This window comes from Pinus tabuliformis, chromosome Q (assembly GCF_031772625.1).
Source record: "Pinus tabuliformis cultivar Carrire ecotype Pingquan chromosome Q, CPIR1, whole genome shotgun sequence".
NCBI classification, from domain to species: domain Eukaryota; kingdom Viridiplantae; phylum Streptophyta; class Pinopsida; order Pinales; family Pinaceae; genus Pinus; species Pinus tabuliformis.
The window spans coordinates 8,342-23,176 of record NC_142296.1 but is presented as its reverse complement, the minus strand read 5'-3'; the positions used below and the strand labels follow the sequence as shown (position 1 = coordinate 23,176).

The 14,835-nt window shown below is 35.7% G+C and overlaps 1 protein-coding gene and 1 pseudogene across 1 annotated transcript; both read left to right on the top strand.

Moving 5' to 3' along the window:
• Nucleotides 1–3,855: 3,855 nt before the first annotated feature.
• On the top strand, nucleotides 3,856–13,599 carry LOC149217958 (soluble inorganic pyrophosphatase 4-like). Its single transcript, XM_089383692.1, has 5 exons — nucleotides 3,856–4,008; nucleotides 11,139–11,400; nucleotides 11,858–11,886; nucleotides 13,373–13,438; nucleotides 13,558–13,599. The coding sequence occupies exons 2-5, from the start codon at nucleotides 11,229–11,231 to the stop codon at nucleotides 13,597–13,599; spliced, it is 309 nt and encodes a 102-aa protein (XP_089239818.1). The 5' UTR covers nucleotides 3,856–4,008; nucleotides 11,139–11,228.
• Nucleotides 13,600–13,970: 371 nt separating this feature from the next.
• On the top strand, nucleotides 13,971–14,606 carry LOC149217957 (uncharacterized; annotated as a pseudogene).
• Nucleotides 14,607–14,835: the final 229 nt, after the last annotated feature.

Here is a 14,835-nt window from a genome sequence, read left to right as displayed (position 1 = left end):
GAGAGACAGGTTATTCACTTGCAGGTTGTGCTCAGTTGAGAAAATAAATTGCAATACATTTCTATTCATCATATTAATGCAAGCAGAGATTGGGTTTTTTAGCATATTTCTTTCCTCAGGAAAAATTATGTGTGCATGCGTGTTATTTCTTATTGCATGTATGAAATTTTTGTTCTAAATTGTGAATTAAGTTCGAGAGAGCAATAGAGTAGGTTTGTGTCTTGTGATTTTGATTAAAACTTCATAAGTAGTTGCAACTCTACAAAATAATTTCTACAAGGATGGTGGAGGCAAATTACATAATATTTGTTAGTAGACAATATCCCTACTTAAAAGTATCTATGACAACTTTTGTGAGAAGAAGACATTGAGGATAAAATATTCGATTGTGGAAGAATTAGTCACAAAATTCACAAGGGCAGTAATTTTGGTTGCAGGTGTGGAGGTAGATGGATTAAATGTAATTGTGTATGTAGACAAGTCACAGCTACTCCTTTGATATTTTTCGATGATGTGTTACTATTTGGTAGATTGACCTCTTTTGATTGGTATCTGCACTCCTCATGAATAATAATAAATCTCATATGATTTCTTCTTACCGAGATGATGCATTGATACTGGAGATTTATCATATTTTTGGTGTTATCTCCACTGCATTGGATGCAGATTTTGAAAATATTAGATTTATGCTCCAACCTAATTGTTATGGAATTAAGGATTGGAGTTGACTTATAGAGAAAATCCACTGTAAACTTTTATCATGGGCACAGAGGTGGCTCTCCCTCAGAGGCAAGTTGACTCTAGTTCGAGCAGTCCTTCAGAGAATCTCTGTATATTGGCTTCATATTTTCGCTCTGCTTAAGAATATCAGTAAATGTATATTTTTGGCTTCATCTTGGCATGAGACAATGTGTCGTAAAGGAAAGAGTGGGCCTGGTTGTTGTTTACTATGTATGGAGGCGATGGATAGCCAGACTCATCTATTTCTTTGATTCTCCTCAGAAAAATCATTTTGGAATGGTGTATTTAATATGTTTCATTTACAGGTAGATTATAACTACTCTTTTGTGGTTGATTGTATTCACGACTGGATTATTGAATATAAAACATTTGGACCACTTCCAATATACATTGGGGTTTCGACACAAAGAATGCAGTATTGTCCTGAGCTCCTTTGTTGTGATACATCCACCTCCATCCTTGTCAAAAAAGCTAAAAGCCTCCCTGAACTTAGACATAACCTCCATCCCATATTCCTTTAGTAGATAAAACCCTTCTCTCATTTTCTGACCATGCCAATCTACCCTCCATCCCATATTCTCTCATGAGCCCTGTGTAAACCACCATTTCATTCAAGGATGGGGAATTTGATGTGTACTCTAACCATATTTGTTAGATACTTTCCCCATTTTCTTGCTTATGGTTTCTTGCTTATTCATTCATTGCCAAACACTATACCACTAGTTCTAAGAATCTTGTGGATACTATCACGGCCACAATAAATGTACATTTTATTTTATAGGAGACAAGAATTGTATATTTACCTTTGGGACACTCCAAAAATATTTTGATGCACCTTTGTGACCTTTATGACTTTATGACCTTAATTCCCATTCCATCTTCATCCATGTGGATGCACTTTATGATGTTCTATGAAAACCTAATGTCCTTGTCAACTTCCTCTCATCTTCCTTGTCATGTTTTCAGGACTTGTGTATCCAACAAGAAATTTGGGAGATGAATGCCATCAAGGTAGAAAATCAAGGGGGTTTCAAGTCATTTATTTAGGGTTCCCACTAGCATAGTCCCACCATATGATCCACCCAATCCCTAAATTGGGGTCTACTGCTATTTCAATTAATTATTAGATGATCATGGTGGGCCATAATTCCAAGTTAAATATTATGACTCTTCATATGATATTATTGGAGATACTTGAGGAGACATCTTTTTGGCTAAAGGGTTAAGGGAGGATTTTGACTTCAATATCGAACCATCAACCATATCATCAACATATCTAACCAACAATCAAGAAGACAACTAAGGTGAAGCATGGGCATCCTCTCTCACCCACGTTGTTCAGGATATATATCAATCTATGAATGCCTCTACACTCCACCAACTATGCATCAATAAAATTTTGGGTTTCCCCACTATCCTCTAAGATGGATACATGTTGTCCCTGCATTGTGCCTTTGATTGCAGAGTGGCTAATAATCATAGTTTATTGTGGATGATTGTCATCGTACATAACATCCATGGTCCAATTCATTTGTTTGGTGCCCAATGTTGGTGAATCATTGTATTGCATCATGGTAGCATATCTTGCCTTCTTTAAAGCAAAAATATATTGAAAATAAATTAAGTTATGTCTCATGCAAATGTTCAATATTAAGATAAATCTCAAGCCTAGTTTAAGAAATAAAGGAAGAGGTGCAAGCCCTTGCCATAAGGATTCTCTAGTTTGGAAACCCTTGGATGTTTCTAACAATGAACTCCTCCCAACCACTACTTTAACCATCTATTGAATGCCTTTGATTGGTATGTGTAAATTATTTTGATTGATTCCTGGAGAGGTGTGAAATCTAATTTTGCATGGCATGATACAAACACCAAATTTAACCCATGGTAGCCAAAATTTTAGCCTTACAACTCTCTCATCCAATATTAGATACTTCACTAATTATTCAATGGGTAATCTACTTAACAATATATTAAATATTAGAAGCATTCATATTAATAGAAAAAATAAGAATAGTATTTAATATTAAGTTATAATGCAGGTAACTGCCAAGTTGACATATTCTCTGCCTTGGAAAGTGAATAGTCAACTTGACTTAACCGGTGTTAGTTTTAAAACAATTAAGATAAAATTGTTTAAGAGAACTCACATAGATCTATAAGTGCTGAGATGATAAATATGATGCAAAAATTTACTCAAAAGTTCACATTGTAAAAGAGGTTTTCACTTATAGTAATATGACCCCATTCCTCCCTTGATAGATCCAAGGTTAGTATATTTGTCCCAATATAATAAATGTGTTTCTCTTTTATATTATTAAATTAGGTTGCTTCAATAATCAAGTCCTTATTGTTAAGGGGAGATTGTCTTAAAGTAAGTGTTGTCATAAGTAGTGTGATAGAAGTAACAATGGGAAACTATATGTATATATTTTTTTATACATGTGAAAAAGTAATCCCTAATTTATCTATGTCCATGGTAGTGAAAATCTATTTGTTATAGTGTTTTTGTCATGTTAGTATGAGTAGTGGTACCTTGTGGTCATTGTATTATGTTTAGTGGATATAGTAATAAATGGTGTAATTAAAAAAAATTTAATTTAGACCACATTTACATCACAATGTGATACTCTATAATTGTACCAAAACTTAGCAGTGAAGACATGACAAGTAACTAGATGTATTCAACAAAATTTTAATGCTTATCATTGTGTCTTTGAATAATATTTATAGTGCTAGCTAAATTGGGTAGTATTGACTTACTTTTACGATTCACATAGATATCATCATAACTCGTTGGTTTTGATACTTGATTATTTGAAAATAAATGCTAGTTAAATTAGGTAGTATTGACTTAGTTTTCCAATATATATACATAAGAACATTACTCATTGGTTTGATACCTTAATTACTTTGGTTTTGCCAATTTGTATTCATAAGTATATACAGGAACATAGAGGGTTTCAAGGAACAAAGAAGGTTTCTGCAAGGAACAAAGGAATGAATAAGATTGAGTAGATTACCCTCCGTCCCCACTCACACACGCAAATTGAACTGGATGGACATCGAGAATCACAGAATGATACCCTTTTCGATCCCTTTATCTGCGCCCTCCATTCATTCCCATTGATGAAATCGGATGCCTTCCCTCCTATAAATGTACAGGCGCGGGAAGTGGCCAAGCACAGCACAGCATCACTGCTCTCAGAGGCTTTATACTTGGTTCCAAGCTTCAAGAATTTGGGGCTTTAGTGGCTGATACACCAGGTAAGTGCATGCCCTATTTTCATTTTGCTATTCTTCTTCATTTAATGCCAGTTTCTTTTTCTTCAACTGAGGAATTTAAATCTCATGACTGTTGCGAGGGCACTTGCTGCGGGATCTTGTGTTAAGATATTTGTCTGGGATCGGTTTTTTAGCCGAGATTTATCTTAACATTGCGCGGATGGCCTGTGTTGGAAACCCTAGGCTGTTAAAGTTTTGAAGTTTGATCTGTTTTGTTTCGAATGGGTGGATTTTACATGGAAGGAATGTTATCTTAGGATTTTGTACTGATCTTTGCAAGTTATATTTTTTGTCGTTGTTTCAGAGCTTTCTGTCGAGAGGGCTCTTTGATGTTTTTTTCCCATTGTAATGAAGTCAGTTTACTCTTGCGGGATAGGTTGTATTGTAAATCTTATGAGGTCTTTGTATTGGGAAATTGAGTACATATTTATTCTAAGATTTTGTCTATTTGAGAATATCACATTTTTTTGTCTAATTCGATGGGTTTGTGTAAGGAGTTCAGAGAAACAAGGTGCAGATGTTCTTTATATCAGGATTTGGTGTATAAATAGTGTGTATATGTCCATCCATTTTATGTGGTGCAGAGGAATGGATGTATGTGCATCATTTAATGTTGTTGTCTGATTCGATGAAGTTGTTATGAACCAGCTCAAGAAAAAGATAGAAAATATAGATCCACGCCTTAGAATTCAGCCTCTTCAAGGGGGCAACCTCCTTTACATTACATAAATGAACAATTCTTGGATGATACAAATGAAAAGACCTCCTTTCTATATATAGGAGTCTAAGTGGTCATAACATAATCAGAGCCGACATAACAATAATAATGTAAGGGTACAATAATAACAACAGTGGGCTTCTATTGGGCACAATAGTAACAATATGGGCACTACATGGGTACAACAATATAATAAGTGGGTTGTACTAATAAAAATAAGGGGTTACACTAGTAGTATAGGGGCCTAACATGCCCCTCTCCTTCAAAAAGTGTTGTCCTCAACGCTTGAGTAGTTCTTGATGCTTCTGTATAAAATTCTTGTCCTCCCATGTGGAATCTTCAGTGGGTAAGTTCTTCCACTTGATGAGATACTCTGAAATTGATTGATTTTGTAGCTGTCGGGTTCTTTTTTCTATGACTGCTCCAGGTTCCAATATGATTTTTCCTTCCTCTTCAGTTTCTGGCAATATTGTTTGAATTGGGATCTTTTGCAACTTTTGAATAAGTGGCCATACTTCTTCGTCATTCTTCCATTCCTCCCTTGCTTCGTTTATCCAATCTGGTTGGATAATAGAAATGACGCACAAAAATTCTTCCACATCCTCATCCTTTCTTGAGAGTGCATCTGCCACCACATTTTGCTTCCCTTTTTTGTAGATTATTTCAAAGTCATAACCCAACATCTTTGTGACCCACTTTTGTTGCTCTTCAAAGGATAATCTTTGTTCTAAAAAGTATTTAAGGCTATCATGATCTGTTGTTACCTTGAAGTGTCTTCCCATTAGGTAGGGTCGCCAGATCTTAAGTGCATGGAGTATTGCCAACATTTTCTTCTCATAAATAGCTTTGTGTAAAAACTTTCCCTTGATTTGACGACTTTCGAAAGCAAAGGGTCTTTCATCTTGCATTAAAACAGCACCAATTCCATTTCCTGAAGCATCACATTCCACAATAAAGGTTTTTGTGAAGTCTGGTGTAGCTAAGACCGGTGCTTGGCACATTGCCTCTTTAAGATGCTCGAAGGCCTTTGTTTCTTCTGGAGTCCATGAAAATGCATCTTTCTTCAATAATGTTGTTAGAGGTGCTGCTATTCTCCCATAATTCTTAACAAACTTGTGATAATACCCTGTCAACCCGAGAAATCCTTGCAGATGCTTTATGGATGTGGGGATTTTCCATTCCTTAATGGCTTTAATTTTGCTAGGGTCTACCTTAACTCCTTCATGAGATACAATATGACCCAGATATTCCACCTCTTGTACTCCAAATAAACATTTGGATCTTTTTGCATATAATTGTTTCTCCTCCAATAGTTGTAGCACCCTTTCAACATGTTCAACATGATCCTTCCAAGACTTGCTATAGATTAGTATATCATCAAAAAATGCTAACACAAATTTTCTAAGGAATGGTTTGAAAATGGAATTCATCAAACCTTGAAATGTTGAAGGTGCATTGGTAAGGCCAAAAGGCATGACCAAAAATTCATAATGACCCTCATGAGTTCTAAATGTTGTTTTCGGAATGTCTTCAGTCTTCATTCTGATTTGATGATATCCTGAACGAAGATCCAACTTGGTGAAGTAAATTTATCCATGCAATTCATCCAGTAATTCATCAATGACAGGAATGGGAAACTTATCTTTAATAGTGAGCTAGTTGAGCTTCCTATAATTCAGACACATGTGCCATGATCCATCCTTCTTGTGCACCAATACTACTGGAGCAGAGAAAGAACTTTGACTCGGTTGAATTATACCAACCTCTAGCATTTATGCAACCATATTTTCAATTTCACTCTTTTGGGCATAGGGATATCTGTACGGCCTGATGTTTGGAGGAACACTTCCTGGAATCAGATGAATAGCATGATCATGATCACGAATAGGTGGGAGACCTTTGGGAGTCTCAAATACCTTGGAATGATTGTCCAAGACTTTTTGGAGATCTAGAGAAATAGATGATTCCAATGTGGAAACATCTAGCGAACATAATTGTGAAATTACATCTCTTTGTTCCTTTTTTAGAAGCTTTGTCATACTGTTAGAGCTGATTATCTTTCCCAGTTTCCCTACAATACCCCTTAATTCAACTTCCTTTCCTTCCACAGAAAATTTCATGAAAAGTTCTTGAAAATTAAAAGCTATTGTACCCAAGGATTGTAGCCATTGGACTCCTAGTACAACATCAGCACCTCCCATTGGAATGGAAAGCATTGGGCTAGTCAATACATCTTCTCCCATGGATAGCTTGATATTATGGCACTTTCCAGAGTAATTTATTGTTCCTCCATTTGCAACCATCTCTTGACACTCTAGTGCTGGATATAAGAAGCAATTCAATTCTTTTGCTACCTTACAATGAATAAAATTGTGGGTACTTCCTGAATCAATCAACACTATTACCTTTTTCTTCTTGATTTGTCCTTCTATCTTGATGGTTTGAGGAGTGGTAATTCCCGCCAATGCATTACAAGATATGATTGGATTCATTTCTTCTTTATCTAGGCTTTGTTCCTGGAGTATATCCTCTTCTTTTGACCTTTCTTGCTCCTTTTCTTCTTCCTCTTCACAATCTATGTAGAATAATTTCTTCTCAGCACACTTATGACCTTTAGTGTATTTGCTATCACAACTATAACAAAGCCCTTTTGCTCTTTTTTCTTCCAATTGTTGTTGTGTCAACCTTATAGGTTGTGGAAGACTAGGGGCAACAACACTTCCATATTTATAGTTGTGAGTGGTATGCTTCCTGGTTGCCATAATTTTGCTTTCCATTTTTCTTGCTAACTTGAATGCCTTCTCTAATGAATCAGGTTCCCAAAGGTGAACATCATGTTGGATATTATCCTTTAAAGTCCCTATGAACACATCAATCCTATGCTCCTCTGGAATATTTTTTACCCTTATGTTCAATTTTTGGAACTCCTCAATGTGCTCCATTATTGAACCCTTTTGTTTGAGACTTATCAATTGGCTAAAAAAAGTGTTGCTTTTTGTATCCTCATAATGTGCTATCAATTCTTCTGTAAAAATTGCCCAAGTGATAATTTGTTTACGAGAGTAAAGCCATTGATACCATACAAACTGATTTGGTTCCAAATATAAAGTTGCAATACGTACCTTTTGTGTGTTTTGCACATTATTGAGATCGAAAAATTGCTCCATTTGTAATATCCATGTTGCGGGATCCTTCCCATCAAACTTCCTCATATCGATTTTTGGAATATGGTGGGTCTTCGATCGAACATTAGAGTCTATGGAATCATGATTAACATTTCTTTTGTTCTCATCATGAGTTTCCTTTACTACCCTTTCACCATTAGTGACCATTTCTTGTAGCAACTTATTCATATTTATCTTCAATTCTTCCATCTTATCATCCATGCCATCAATTTTAGCGTCCATGCCATTCATCTTAGCTTTCATGCCATCCATCTTAGCTTCTACACCTTTCTTTAAACAATCCATCTTAGCTTCTACACCTTTCTTTAAACCATCCATCTTAGCTTCTACATCTTTCCTTAAACCATCCATCTTAGATTCTGTTGCTTTTTGTGCAAGTGACACTTGTTGCACTTGGTCTCGTAATTTTGATATATCATGTTGCATTTCTTCCTCTTCTTCATAAGTCATGCTAGAGATTTTAGGTTGCTTACTAGGTGATTACATTTTCTTTCCTCGGGGCATCAATTACCAATTCAAACTAATTTTTCAAACCAAGCTTATGCAAAAATTTAAAAAAATACACACCTTTTTTCACTTTGTAGAAGCTTGATATTGAATCTGATGTATCTCTGCAATTACGGATCATCCAGTTCTAAACTTGCGACCTGTAGTAGCCCTCTGTGTCCTCTTTCCAATGCCACTAGTCTGATCCACGTTGGATTCTCCAAGGAAGAGTTATGCACAATCTCCCAAGATGACCTGATTATAGACTAGTTCAGTAGAGCAAACTTGTACGACATGCCACGAGTCAGTGTTTCGACCTTTGGATCTAAAAAAGATATACAAGAAACTACAGTCTATCCTATTTCTATACCTTCTCACGAAATTTCAATTCGATGCTCAGAGAGAAAGTTATGATGATTTTCCCCAGGTCACCTGTTTGGAATGTAATTCAAGAGTCTGCAAAAAGACCAAGTTCCTCATATCATATCTCCGCAAATATAGTGCAAAAAGCTCTGAAATTTGGACCCAAGATTCAGCGTGATTTCTTCTCAAAAGGGTTTTTTTTTTTAGCTTTTGAAACATCGCAGAAAAACTTTTATAGCAAAAATGCCACGATGACTTGTTTGGAGCAGCGAAACCCTAGAATCCAAAGCTCTGATGCCAAATGTTATGAACCAGCTCAAGAAAAAGATAGAAAAGATAGATCCACGCCTTAGAATTCAGCCTCTTCGAGGGGGCAACCTCCTTTACATTACATAAATGAACAATTCTTGGATGATACAAATGAAAAGACCTCCTTTCTATATATAGGAGTCTAAGGGGTCATAACATAATCAGAGCTGACATAACAATAATAATGTAAGGGCACAATAATAACAATAGTGGGCTTCTATTGGGCACAATAGTAACAATATGGGCACTACATGGGTACAACAATATAATAAGTGGGTAGTACTAATAACAATAATGTGTTACACTAGTAGTATAGGGGCCTAACAGAAGTTGTGTGAAAAGTTTGTGGAAACAAGTTGCACACGTCTTTTATTGCGATTCGGCATATACTTAATGTGTATACTTCCATCCATTTTATCTTGCGCTGAGTGGATGTATGCCCAGGGTGTCTTTATATCCTATTTTAATGTTTCGTTGCAATTCCTGTATACATGCTGTACATCCACCATTGTTTACATCCAACACGGAACAGGGCTGCTGGTCATCCCTTTTGTTCAGGAGTTGGAGCATACAAAACACACGCATCTATTTTTAGTTAGTCTTTAGCGAATGTCAGAGTCTCTTCATACAAATTCCCTCGCCATTGCTTTATTGAGGCTCGCAAGTGATGATGGTCAATGTTTTTTTCTATTAATCCTAGACTGCCAGCATTTCCAAACATTTTTGAGGTGCTACAAGTCTAATTCATGAAATTGTATATATTCGTATCGTTGATTTTGCTAGAAATCTAAGGTTGCCAGCATTTCCATGCATTTTTTATTCTGCTACAATTATAATTCATGTATATGCTCTATATATACACCATTTTTCACATCCAACTGGGTAATAGGTATATACAATTGTTACACATTCGTTCTGTTTATGAGATGGAGCGTGCACAACACATGCACTGATCTATTTCTTGTCAGTATTTTTCTAATGCTCGAGTCTCTTCATACAAATTCCTATGCTATTGTTTTATCAAGATTCATAAGGGAGGATGATCGATGTCTTGCTCTAAATGTAAGGCTACCAGCATTTCCAAACCTTGTGACTGGAGGATGTGTTCTAAGCCTTGTCCGGGCCATTTAAGCTCGTTAGATTTAGATAGTAGAACATTGAATATATCAAAACTCTCTGGACTTACTAGGCAGCAGGGTATGACACTGATACAGACCATATATTCGCTTTTTCCAAATATGCAGCACCCCCCATCTTGCAAGGAAGTACTGCTACAATTTGATTATCTTCTTAAAAGAATTTTCTGGAGTTAATATCAGTTTTTCCTGCTCCTGACATTATCTAAAATAAGTTGTCATGTTTTTATTTACCATGGATCATGTGTTTAATTTCCATTGATTTCATTCCATGCATATGCAATGCAGGCCTTTAAAGTAATGCCTACGTTGGTTTTTCTCTTGGGATTATGTGTAAAATAAGTTTCCAAATGCATCTGTTTGTTCTGAACTATTTGTTGCTCCTTTTTTTGTGAAAACCTATTTGTTCAGAACTAAGTGCACATGAAAGTTTTTGTGTGCTTAATTTGCCCAATTTTTCACATCAAAATCCTTAAATTACCCTTGAAGGCCTGATTTTCTGGTCTTGCAAATGTTGCAAAAATTAGACTTTGTAGTTGGCAGGGGTAAAAATTTATACAATGTTTTGCATTATACGTTTGCACCTGTGGTACTGCTAAAAAAGGCTTCACAAGTTATATGATGCCAACTCTTTCTCATAGCAGTTTTGCAAATGGTTTTTATTATTCTGGATTGAAATGAAAAAGTAAACCTCTGGCTCATGTACCTACTTTTTATTTGGCTCTACTTTTACAGATCAATGTCTTACAATGTTTCTAGTTAGCCTGCTCTGTTTTCATTTATCAATTTCTTATGCTTTGTCCGGTTATTATTTGGTTGCTTGCCTATATGTCCTTGAAATATTCTTGGATTTTTATCTCATATACAAACATAAGTTTTTGGTTTTGATCGTTTATGTAATTCACCCAATTGCAGGTCCAGTCAACTGTAATCTGCCAAGGATCAACTGGTAGGCCTATTACACATTTAGTTGAAGCGAAGACACTTGTTTCACTGTATTCAAACATGACTCCACCTAGTGCTGATGGTCCAACAAAGATACCTGTTCCACCTAGTGCTGAAGGTCCAAGAAACGGAGGAGAATCATGCTTTCCTCATCCACCTCTGAATGAAAGGATTCTTTCATCTCTATCACGTAGATCTATTGTTGCACATCCTTGGCATGATCTTGAGATTGGTAAGTGCTAAGAACCTTTTTTGCCTCATTGTTTGTTTTGTTGATAATGGCCATGATGTGGTGTCATTTGTAACTTTATAATGATCACTTTGGATATAGGTTATTTATGTAACATTCAACTATAGGGGGTACATTCACACATAACAAAAATAAATTGATTATACATTATATTGATCATCAGGAGGTGTCTTCAATACTTAAGTGGTTTACATAAAAGCTAGCACACCTATCCTTGCATGCAATCTGTTAGTAATTATTATTTGGTTCTGAAATTTTTTTTATCCATAAATGCCTTTATCTTGTGATTTATTGACTCTTTACCGGTTCAGCGATAGATTACACTATACTAATGTCTTTGCTGCCCATGAAATGTAGTAATAATTAGTCTGCTAGATTTTTTCTTTGGTTTTTATTTGGGTTGGTTGATATAAATGTGAAATTCAATCTCTGGCTGCAGGACCTAGAGCTCCTTCGGTGTTCAATTGTGTAAGTACCTAGTATCCCTCTTTGATTTTTATAGAATATGTTCCTTGCTTTGAAGGATAGGATAAAGCCTAAGGTGTGATCACATCAATCATGCTGTTTTTTATTTGGTTCCCTTTTTTAACTAGAGCTTGCTTCTAGGATTTAACACCTCTGTGCCTTTGAAAAACATGATTGTCTCTTGTCTGTCATATTCACACTCTCAAGCATGAGATGGGAATATTTTTATAAACATGGTGGAACAAGTAATCAGCTCCTTACTAAACTCATAGTAAAATGTTGTCTATATAGGAAAAACCCAGTGGGTATCTTGAAAGACATATCGCATTCAAATAGTAGAAATGTGTGATCACATCAATCATGCTGTTTTTTTTTTTGTTTCCTTTTTTTAACTAGAGCTTGCTTCTAGGATCTAACACCTTTGCATCTTTGAAAATATGATTGTCTCTTGTCTGTCATATTCACACTCTCAAGCATAAGCTAGGAATGCTTTTATAAACATGGTGGAACAAGTAATTGGCTCCTTACTAAACTCGTAGTAAAATGTTGTCTATATAGGAAAAACCCAATGGGCTACTTGAAAGGCATATCGCATTCAAATAGTAGAAACATGTTATCAATTTACCACATTTGAATAAGCTCATATCTCTTATCCGATTCACCTATTTTAACATCTTTGTTTCGTCATTTCACCTATAATCACGCACTTGGCAGAGTTATTATCTATTATTCGATTTACCTATTTTAGCATCTTTGTTTGGTCAGTTCACCTATAATCATGCACTTGGCAGAGTTTTTATCTACTTGTAAGATGATATCAAATACTGTTTTGTAGCTCATCCACAACTTCTTTTACTCCCAAGCGCTTAGTTAGGAGCCATTACTAACAATGATGTTGCTACAGCTACTGTTTTAGTGCTTACTTGATTGCAATTAGGAAAGCTTGTGTAAATCTTTCCTTGTTCTCGCAATAGGCTATCATTGTTTTATATTTTCATGTAGAAATTATAAAATGAATTAGATCTTAATCTTACATAGATAAAAGGTGGCTCGGCATTACATTGATTGGCCTCCTTGGATATGCAGCTTTTTTGTTATTAAAATTGTATCTAGGACGAGCATTTTGTTATCTCATTATTTTTCTGCTTTTTATAGTGTGCCCAAAAGTATGCCCTTCATATCTTTGTCCCTGATACTTTGCTTTTGTGCTTACTATCGTTGGCCTTTCCTCACAGAGCCCTTAGATTAACCCTTTGCACAGTGTTTCAACTTTTCATTGCTAAGCTTGATAGAATATGGTTTCTGATGTCCTAGACAATGAGCTTCTTATAGGTATGGATAATTATCTCTGTTATCTCATACATAATCAAGATTAGAAATTATATTTTATAAGGATTCCAAGGACCACAATTAGGCATGATCATACATGCTATTATCCAATCCATGATTTCATTTCACTTATCATTTTTTCTTATTTTTCGATACTCAGGTTGTGGAAATTGGGAAGGGGAGTAAGGTGAAATATGAGCTGGACAAAAAAACTGGTCTGATCAAGGTAAGCTTTATTTATTTTGAGCCTTTGAAATAAGTGCTATTTTTGTAAATAGTTTTATTGGGTACCATATTTTAGGTTAATCTTTAATTACGTTTTTATTTTGTAATCTATAAATGTAGGTAGATCGAATTTTGTACTCATTAGTTTATCGCCATGTGTAGTAGAGAGTTCTAGAATCCCGAATTGTCAAAGGGAGAACTTAGAAGTTGGAAACTAAATGACCACAGCCATTCCGAAAGACCATGTGAAAACAAGGTTTTGTACAAACCAATTAACTCTTCCAGAAAAATTCAAAAATTCCAATTTAATAATCCTATCGGCCTCTCTTTGTACCTTTTGGGACAATTGCTAGTAAATATAAGCTAGAGGCATTCCATGCCCTTTCATCGGCTCACCTTTTGAGGTTTCACATCTCGTAGGCATTGTAAACCTTTGTATTGTTCAAGCCTCCTCCTGGTTTTTTAATAGAAGTTGATCAGATTGGTTTTTTTTTTTTGTGTGAGTATCAGAACTTGTGAGGTTTGATCAGAAATTGCAAGAAATGGAGAATATCCATTTTGGTGTAAATCATGTTTCATCAAAGGGTCTTTGGAGACTTGTGCGGATAGCTTTCTTCATGATCAGAAAAGGCCTCACCTCCAAGCGCAAGATGCTCATGGACATTCATTTGATGATGGAGAGAGGCAAAGTCTATGGCAAAAGCTTGAGGAATTTGGTGTTCCACCATTCCAAAGACAGTAGAAACCAGAGTGGCTTTGGGCTTCAAGAATATGAATTCTCTTGCGGCAACAGCCTTGCCATCTTCAACATGGCCAAGAGAAAACATCACTACTTTCCCACACATATGCTTCACTTTACATGCATTCATCCACATCAATTTGAAGAAAAGGAAGAGCCTAACACTATAGTTCTTCCCAAGTTGGATCACAACAATGAATACTTCAGCAAGGATTGCCTTGATCATAAAAAGTTGCCTGCTCTTCAGAGGCTGAGCCCTTTGTTGTCTCCGTTGTGTCGAAGGATCTCTAACTCGTTCAGTGAAGATATTGACCATCAGGTTGACAGGCATGCTGAGGAATTCATTGCTAAATTCTATGAGCAACTGAAGATGTAGAACAGGATGTCTTTGCTGCAATACCAGGAGATGCTTGACAGAGGCACAAGTTAATTACTTTATTAATGAAATTCTTCAATACAAGGAATATAGAAACAAATAAGTAGTTTTTCTTTTTCATTAACCTGTGCTGGATTTACGTACCACTACTTAATTATAACGATGGCTTTGGTTATTCCTTAATTACAATGTTGATTTTGATTACTGTGATACACTCGGTTTGGTTATTCTCTAATTATAACTTTGGTTTTGATTATTGTGATGTGCATCTTATTGCAGGTTT